The sequence below is a fragment of the Corvus brachyrhynchos genome, unplaced genomic scaffold (assembly GCF_000691975.1).
Source record: "Corvus brachyrhynchos isolate BGI_N302 unplaced genomic scaffold, ASM69197v1 scaffold155, whole genome shotgun sequence".
Classification (NCBI taxonomy): domain Eukaryota; kingdom Metazoa; phylum Chordata; class Aves; order Passeriformes; family Corvidae; genus Corvus; species Corvus brachyrhynchos.
The window spans coordinates 1,173,803-1,183,452 of NW_008238434.1; the positions used below are offsets into that span (position 1 = coordinate 1,173,803).

At 44.2% G+C, this 9,650-nt stretch overlaps 1 protein-coding gene across 1 annotated transcript in view; it reads left to right on the forward strand.

Moving 5' to 3' along the window:
• The window catches only part of HMCN1 (hemicentin 1), a 185,525-nt gene that overhangs the window by 55,455 nt on the left and 120,420 nt on the right, over positions 1–9,650 (forward strand). The window contains 2 exon segments of the mRNA XM_017736452.1: positions 5,044–5,165; positions 9,553–9,648. Of these exon segments, the coding sequence (XP_017591941.1) occupies positions 5,044–5,165; positions 9,553–9,648 (218 nt within the window).

Genomic DNA, 9,650 nt, shown 5'->3' on the forward strand with positions numbered 1-9,650 from the left:
GCCAATTAATGGTTCCTAACAATTTCTGTGCATCATTTAGAGTGTGCACTGTAGTGTCAAATTGAGCAGTTTGAGGGCATATGGTACGTTCAGGTATTTTTAATCCCAAATATTTGCAGGGTGCTTCTGTTTGGATTTTTTCAGGTGCAATCTGCAATCCATATTTGTACAGAGCCTTTAAAAGCTCTGGCTGTATGTTTTGCAAATCCTGTTTGCAAGGAGATGCTATCAATATGTCATCCATATAGTGGTAGCAATAACTGTTAGGGAATTGTTCTCTAATAGGCGATAGAGCTTGGGCCACATACATTTGACAAATAGTTGGACTGTTTTTCATACCTTGTGGTAAAACTTTCCATTGATATCATTTTACAGGTGCAGCACTGTTAACAGCTGGTACTGAAAATGCAAATTTTGGTCTATCATCAGGATGTAAGGGAATCGTAAAGAAGCAATCTTTCAAATCAACAACTAAAATGTCCCATGTTGCAGGAATCATAGTAGGAGATGGCATGCCTGGTTGCAGTGCACCCATGACTGCATTAATGCGTCTCAGATCATGCACCAATCTCCATTTGCCTGATTTCTTTTGAATCACAAATACAGGAGTATTCCAAGGGCTGACAGATCGCTCTATGTGCCCTTGCGATACCTGCTCATCAACTAAATTTTTCGGGGTGGCGAGTTTCTGTTGTGTTAGAGGCCACTGTCCTTGCTGCACGTGATGGTCAGTTAACCATCGTAGAGGTGTTACTGGCTGGCAACCGCCCTTCTGCACAATGACCCCTATTAAAAATTGGTGCCAATTGTAACTCTCCAAGTGGCTAAAACGTCACGTCCCCATAAATTTAGAGGCTCAGCAGTCGCATGTGGGCCAACTGTAGCAAACTGGTTGTCTGGACTTTTTATGAGCACAAAATATGTACTTAAATAACTTTGTGTCATTCCCCCAAGACCCACAGTTGAATTTCCCACTGCAGTGACCGGCCAGGAGTTTGGCCAGTCGTGATGTGAAATCACTGTGACATCTGCTCCCATATCAATCAACCCTTTGCTCTTAACAGTCTGTGGCTGTGGCCCCTTCAGTGTTAGCTCGCAAATCAGTTGTGGTCTCTGCTCGGAAAGTTGTTGAGTCCAAAAAACCTGAGGCATGCCGGTAGAACCAAAGCCTTTGTCCCCTCTCTCTTTAAGTCTGGTCCTGGGAACACAAGACTTGAAAGGTACAAATTGAGCAATTCGAGTATGAGCAGGTATGACTGCAGAAGGAGTGGGTGTAGAAACCATTGCACATATTTGTCCTATAAAGTCTGCATCAATTACTCCTGGATGCACAAAAATCCCTTGCAAAGTAGCACTGGATCTTCCTATTAGCAAAGCACCTAAATTTTGTCTTACAGGGCCATGTGCATCTAAAGGCACTTCATGAACTGCAGGAGAGTCTGTGATTACTGTGTCAGCGGTGCAACCATCCATCCCTGCTGAGCCTTTTGTTCCGCCAGCAAGCTTGTCACATAAACCTGTGCTGGGCTCAGCGGTTCTTGGGGAAGCATTTATGTTTGAACACATACGTCCCCTCACATTCAGTCAGCAGTTTCCCTGATTTTTGAGAGGCTGTCCATTGGCTTGGAAACGGGATCTACATTGTTTCGCATAATGTCCTGGTTTAGCACATTGATTCCACAGAACTGCTCTCGGAGCTACTTTGTTATTGGCAACTTTGTTAGTTGCTTTGGAGGACAGAGTTCTGTGAGGGCACTGAGATTTAAAATGACCAGGCTGTCCACAGCTGTAGCAGTTATGTGCCATTTTAATAGCTTCAGCAACAGGTGTAGTAACAGACTCAGCATAGCCATTTGATGTTGTGCAGTCCCTATTTTTGCACATGCATTAATCATATGCAATGAGGGCTTTTTCATAGGTACCAAATCAATAGCTTTCCTACATTCCTCATTTGCATTTTCTTGTGCCATTTGCAAAATTAAAGCTTCTTTTACGTCTGCATCTACTATTTGTTTTTCTATCACATCCTGAAGGCAGTCTAAATGGCTATAAAAGTCTCATTAGGGCTGTTTGATAGTTGTGTAGCTTTTCCCAGGAGCTGACATGCTCGCTATTTTAAACAGAGCCTGCAAAGCATGATCATGGGATTGCACTAGGATCAAAGGGTGCGGGCGAGCCTGCAGCTGAGGCTCGTCCAAAGGGGGCAACCCCCTTAATTTAGGGCAATTAGAGCAGTCTCCTTACAAAAACCTCTCCACTCAGTCTCAAACACAGTATACTGAACTGGCACGAAAAGCACTCTAGCAATCTGCTTTAAATCACAGGGAGTTAACTCTTCACTTGTTATGAATTTCAGCATTTTTGTCACAGCAGGGACAAAAATGCTGAAATTAGGAATTGATAGCAAGTTGGCGTAGCTCAGATAATACTTGCCAGTTAAATGGAACATGCTGATCAGGAGCTTGACTCCTGCCTCTGATAACCGGGAAAGCAGAAATTACAGTCTTGTGGCTCTTTTGACTCTGGTGATTGCTTAATGATCTTAAGTTTTTTTGTGGCTTCAAAATTTTTATGAGACAAAGCTGCGAGCCTGGTATCTCTCCAAACAGCAGCAGGACCTCACATGCCCTGAGTTTCAGATATGGGTTGCAAAGTTAAGGTATCTCTATAAAGCAAGCTATCATTTTGAGCCCCTGGCACAGATTCCTTTGCGCCTTGTACAAAAGGATTAGTAGCAGCAGACAGCGGAGGTGCAGCAGCAGGCAGTGGGGGTGCTGATGGCACGCTCTCATTTTCACCTTTTTCATCACTGTCACCCCTGCTGGCTGGTGGTAAAGGTAGATCAAAGGGGTTTGTAGGGACAGGGGGGAGAAGTGGAGTGAGAAACAGGATCCGAAAAGGAGGAGGCAAAGCCCTCCACGGCTTGGGTATTGGAAACAATACAGGTCTTTCTTCACCAGCCTGTGCCCTGCCACCCCCTCCCACTGCAATGTTTCCAGTCCCACCAGCATTATCTGCGTTTGTTCCCTCTGCCAGGGCAGCTGCAGTGTCTTGCTCTTTTTTCAGTTCTTTCAAAGTGTCTAAAACTAACCTCCATGTCATCATAAATTCTTTAACAGTATCATCTCCTCTGGAAGCAAGGTCGAGAATATGCCATCCTACTGCTTCCCAAGTTCGGATACTAGAAGTGTTGACATGTGTCATCTCAATCCCTTGACTTTTGCACCAAAGTAGCAGTCTTTGCAATATCAGCTTATCATATTTTACGCCATGTCGTTTTAACATCGACATCCATATATTAATTATTGAATTTTCCTCCTGGGATGTATTTGCTCCCATTTTGTTATCAATGGGCTCACCTTTAAAAGGTTGCTCGCTCTCTCCTCGCTACTCTTCTTCCCGTCTCCCCTGTTCTCCGCACAGGCTACCTGCCCTCCAGGCAGGCTCTTTGAATCATGTCTTGGGGTCACCACATGTGGCTGTAGTCGAGGCAGACATAAAAGCCACACTGGTCGTAATCCATAGTCGAAAGGTAGAAAGATTTTTTTATTTTCTCTACTGCTATTCTTATATCTCTTCACAATGGCTGTGGCCTAATTTAAGATTGGCTGCTTAGCAAACAATGACAAGGCTGTCTAACAAACAGTGACCATTCAGCCCATAAAACAATCAGCTATACAAGCAAAAGTATAGTTGCTACATATTATCCACAAGTTCTTTTTTGTACGCTCTCAATGTCCCATAACAAGAACATCCTCCTTTTGTGTCCAGAACATCTTCTCTTATTGATTATCTTCTTGGCCTTCTCTGTGGGTTTTACTGAAGCTGCAGAATTTCACTGTAATATTCTCACGGGTAAATTCTGACTGGTTTCAGGTCTGACTCTGTGAGACTGTCAGTCTGGCTGTCAATCTCATCAATAGAGGAGTTTCTCACTCGTCGTTTGGAAGAAACACCACCTTATTCTTTAGTGCTGGCAGTTGCTGCCATGTTCGTGTGCCAGCATTGCACTGGGAAGTGTTATAGATTTGATGCATGAGATACTAGGTTATCTAGAGTAAGTATGAAGTAAGAGGGAACAAGTAGGAAGCCATTTAAGGTCACCGTACACTGTTTTCATTTGTTGTGGGGTTGGATTGTCTGTCTCATGGGTGCTACAGCATTGAACTGCCATGCATATTCCAAGTCTCTTTTTCCTTCTGTATCCTTTAAGGGCTGATAAATCAATCTATTCAGACAAACAAAGGGGTCATTAATGTAGTGTTTTCCTGTAATGTGGCAATGACTTGCCAAAGCTCTCACAGATATTTTGGTGCTTATCAGTTTTGTTTATGTGCCATAGCAACAGGCCATGGGGAGCACTGGGACACTGCAGAACCACTGGTTTGCTCATTTATGTTGTCCTCTGTGTGTCTGTAGCACCAGGAATTTATAAAATGTGGTTTTGAATCACGAGAAACTGAGAATGTTTGTTTTGAAGCACGCGTAACCAGCCTATGTAGCTACACTTTTATTTCCTTCTTGCTTTCACATTGTGTGTGATACTAACATGGTGTCACTGCCCAGCAGCCTTGGCCTTGCTGGGATCTAGAGAAAACCTGTGGTGGTTCTTCGGATTCCTGTGAGTTTGGGAAGTTCAGGTGGAAGGACGAGCCCTTGTTGCCTTTGCTGCTAAGAGCCATGGGTTTGGTACCACATATTGGCTCTGCACAGAAACTTGCTGGTTTCAAGGAATGTGTCTTCCCAGGTGGTAAATACAACAGAGCACAAGCAGCTGAGGGAATGACAGCAAATACACTGCCTTTGGGTATTGTGTGACAACTGTTGGCTTGTTAAAGGTTTATTTTATGATGTGCAAGTGGGACATTCTGCAAAATCTTATGAGAAAGTATCATCCATAAAGTGACATGCAGTTTGATTCAGCAGAGGGTTTGTCTTGCCTCTTAATGATTGTGATACTCTCCTGTGTCTGCAGTCAGGAAACGAAGCAGGTGTAGCTCTTGGTGCCTTGAGGGATTCAATGAGTGCCCTTTTCTCCTGCAGAGAATCATCCAGCATGAGCTGGGACATTGCCCAGGTGTCCGTGTCCGACGAGGGCTTTTACGAGTGCGTGGCCACCAGCACCGCGGGGACGGGACGCGCGCAGACATTCCTTGATGTGTCAGGTGGGTCCCAGCCGCCCTTCTGGGGCGAATTACTTGGGCTCAAACACTTGAGACAGCACTTGGGGCCAATAAAATACCTTCCCACTTTTAAGTGTATTTTTAATTACTGTGTTTTTTCCTCACTCATGTCCACAAGTGAGCTGAGGTTTATTCAACAAACCTGTTTTAAATATCAGTGTTGGTTTGGTTTTAGTTCCTGCTATCAGTTGGACGTGCAGAATAGGTCTGACCTGTAGAATCCGAAACGTAAATCTCAGATTTCAATTGTTCTCATTTTTATTTCAGTTGGTAGCAATTATATGTTGGCTTGATTGCATGTATGTGTTATCAGATGGACAAGGAAGTACAAAAATGGTACTCAAATTTCTGCTTTTTTACAATACAAAACTCAGTAAATTGTTAGAAATCTCATCTCTTACCTTGAATTTCTTAAAAGTAGTGACAAAGGTGAGGAAGTAAAATGAATGAGGTAAAAATAGGGCTAATCACAAAGATAATTTTGAGTAAACAGTAGGCTTATTTCTGTCTGTGGGTGGGTGGATGAAACCCCTGCCCATACTACAGCAAGTTTTGTCACTTAATTTTTCATAGTTGCAATGCAACCAGAGTGGGAGGGGAAAAATAATTTCTGGTTTGTAACAAAGATCCATTCTGTACAGGCTTGTGTTGGTGTTGATCAGATACGAGTCTCAGAGCAAGTGAAAGCTGTTGCTGGTGAGCTGGAGAAACACTGGAGCAGTTAATTTTCTGTGACAGGAAGGATGGGAGAACTCAAAACATTTTCAACTCAGGGTTTCATGTAAGGGCTTGAAATTGAAGTTGTCTTGCCTCTTATCTCCTGCAGTAGCTACTCCAGGTAAATTAACCTGGATTATGAATCACAGAATCACAAAACAATTTGGGCTGGAAGGACCTTTGGAAGTCATCTAGTCCAACTCACAGCTCAAAGAGAATTAGCTTCCAAGCTTGATTATGTTTTTCAGGAGCTTGTCCAATCAATTTTTGAATGTCCCCAAGGGTGGAGATTTCACAAGTTCATGGGCAGCCTTCAGTGCTTAACTACCCCCACTAGGAAAATATTTTGTATGTCTGGTCAGAATTTCCCCTGCTGCATGTTATGAACCAAGACTCTCATCCTTTTTTTTTTTTTCCTTTCCTCTCCCGTGCCCTGAGAAGACTCTAATTGTGTATTCCCTAAAACAGCCCTCTCAGTAGCTGAAGAGAGTGGCTCAATAATCCTTCACCTTCCCTTTTCCAGGCAAAGATGTTCCTTTCATTGCACTATGAGCAAATTCAAAGAAACCAGTGTGAGATCATTGATTTTATGCAAGGCAAAGTTTGTAGAGAAAGAGCCCTCTTGGACCAAGGGGTGAATTTGAGGAGAGCAACATCCTTTTATTCACACAAAGTAGTGAGTAGAACTGAACAGTAGCATCTGGGTTTACCCAAGTCCTGGTTCTAGAGCACTGATTTATATTTTGGCCGCAAAAATCTTTTAAGCAGAAAGGATATTCCCAGATGCTTGTTCCAAACCATGGCTTGGAGGGCAAGCAGTTGTGGGCATAAAGATTCTCAGTCTGGAAGTTGCAACCATTCTCCTCACCAAAGAGACACCTGAAAGAGAATCCTGACCTTTTTCTTGTGATGTTGGTAGCACTTGAAAGTCAAGAGTAATAAGGGGGAAAACTCCCATATCCTCTCACTTACAGAGCATGAGAGATGGCCTTGGACTGAGTCACTGTGTAAACATGACAGTTTGTTCTGTTCAGAGCCCTGCAGAGGATTAATGGGAAGGAGATGCTTTGAAATCCTTGTGTACAAATATTTGCAAGAAAATTACTTGAAATTTCTTCTTGAAGCAAAGTAAACAATCTTTTCAAGTGTTCTTGGTTTACCCAGCTGACAGACAGTATATCACAGATAATCCATTCTGGCAACTGCTGTGTGAAAGATGTTGGAGCTGTGCCAACATTTTCTGATTTCACAGAAAGCAAACACTTGAGTTTGTCTTTGTTTTATTCCTATTAAATCTTTAAAATGTCAAATGGATCGTTAGCTTGTGCAGCACCCTAACTGAAGGGCCAGTAAAGTGCTGGGAGATGGCTGAGTGTGAACACTGCTATGGGCAGAGGCTGGGGTAGTCCAAAACTTGTGTTGTCCCACTAGACTGGCAGTCAAAAGATGGGGATTCCGGTCCTGTACTGGCCTCATCTCTGTCTTTCCTGAGTTTAGGTAACATATTTGGTGATAAGCCTGTGGAAAGCATTAGAAGATTTGTTGTTTCTCCCAAACACCCCAAACCTAAAAGTACAGGGGAGAAACTCCATTCAGTAAGCAAGTGTAGCTTTCCCTGACTCCTCTGCATGGGTTAAAGTCCGTGGATTTGGCAATGGGGGCGATTGCTGTTGGGACTGTGTTTGCAGGGAGGCAGAGCTGCACACCCAGCACACAGTGCTGTGCAGGGATCCAGCATGGAGCTTGTGAACCTCATCTGAGACCTCCCAGGAGACCTTGGGGAGGAGGATTTATGGCTGGTTCTGAGCTTAGGAGTAACTTTAACCCTTAATAAATACAGATTTTTCTATTCACTGTTATCCTTGCTTTTCTTAGGATAGCTGTGTTTTAGTGTGTACTGATGAAGATTTGGTCTTGCTCTTACAGCTGTCTCATTTCTGCACAATCATCCTTCTCAAAGTATTATGGAATTTCTTTGTTCAAGAACCAGTCTGGGGAAAACCAAATGGAATATGTATGATATTTTTAATAGGAATGCATAAAGTCATACATAATTTATTTTCTTTCTTGAAATGTTGCCTCCTTGATCTGTAATATCCCAAGGAGGAGCAGGATGATTGCTGCTATTTTAAGCATCTGTGGTTTCAAAGTTTAATTTCAGTAGAAAATTACTGCATCTGCTTTCTTCTGGGAGCATGGTAGAAGTGTACAGATGGGTCGGGTGGAAAGCAGATAACAACAGATACTGGGAGTTACAACATAAAATATGTATAGGAAAAGATAATGAAATTCCCAGAGATTTGAGTGGAAGTGAGAATTGAAGGATGTTGTACATAGCTGCTGTCTGGAGCAGCTCCAGCCTAGGAGTTCCTCCTGCCTGGCTGCCAGAGCTCATCCCATGTACCCAGGGACACCTGGTGTGCAGTAGCGCAGGAGTGCCCGAGGTCGCTGTGGGCTCCAGGGCTGGGACCCCAGGCCCCCCAGCAGCTGGGGCTACTGGCCTGGGGTTCCCAAACCCCTGGTCTGACTCCAGCAGCTGGCACCCAGTCCTCTCCCACCAGTCCCCCAGTAGCTGGCACTTAGTATTTGCAGGGATACAGAGAAGGGACAGGGGCTGAGGTTATCCAGAAAGACTTAAAGAAGGGATTTACTAATGAGAGAGGACAAACTCTGCTGATCGGGCCGGGACTGAGGCAGACAAGGCACTTGACTGGTGGTGCTTTACAGGGGACAGGCCCCTTTTATGCCCCTTCCTGCCTATTCCTCTCTTGTCTCCTCTCTGATTCACTTCCCTGCATATTCCTTCATGAGTTTGCCAGCTGCCCCTCACCCCCACCAAGGTTTGTGTCCTTACCAGCTGCACAGTCCAGGTTAGCCCCTCTGTGCAGTGGTGCTGGTAACTTTTGGTGCCCTTCAGTCAGCATGAGGAGGAGTGGCTGTTGGCATTGTGTCTGCTGTCTGTCTGCCAGGGCTGTTTGCATACTGTGTTTATTACCTCCCCTTTTCTTATCCTGTTTCATGAGGTCCTTAAATAAGAGCACAGATGCTTTCTCCTTCCACATTTTCTTTCAGAATCCATCATGAAAAGAACTCACTAATGGTGTTAACTTGGTTCCATTGTTGCTGCTAGAAGAAATTCCTACGAACATGTTTTTTCCATATACAACCTGTCAAAATCCAGTGCATAGCTCAGATGCCACCAGGTGGAGTCACACCTGGGGCAGAGATCAGGCTCAGAGGTCTGTGACACTGATCCCTTGTTGGCTGTGCTCAAAGAACACAGAGCTGCCTCTTTTCATACAGGGTGTGATTTTTCATCCTACAGGATGTGGTAGTTTGGATCTAGACCAGGTGTGTCCATTTGATATCAGCTCCTGGCAGGTAGGTCAGCATCAGAGAATGAGGCTGCTGCCCTGGGTTCTGTTTATGGCTTCAGAAAGGGAAATGAAACCAAATATTAAACCTGAATTATTAAATAACTCAATTCATTAAATTTAATATTTAACCCCTAAACTGTTAGATAAATAATTAAATATTAAAGTATTGCCAATGTTGTTGTTCTGTAGTGTGCCTAACGTTGTTTATCAGGAATGCACAGATGCTGCAAGGTTGCCAAATGTGTGTCTGACGCCTTTGTTCTCGGCTGCCGCAGAGCCCCCGCCCGTGCTGCAGGTGCCCGCTAACGTGACAGCGGTGCCCGGGGCCGGGGCGGTGCTGAGCTGCCTGGTGCTGAGCACGGGGCGCTACAAC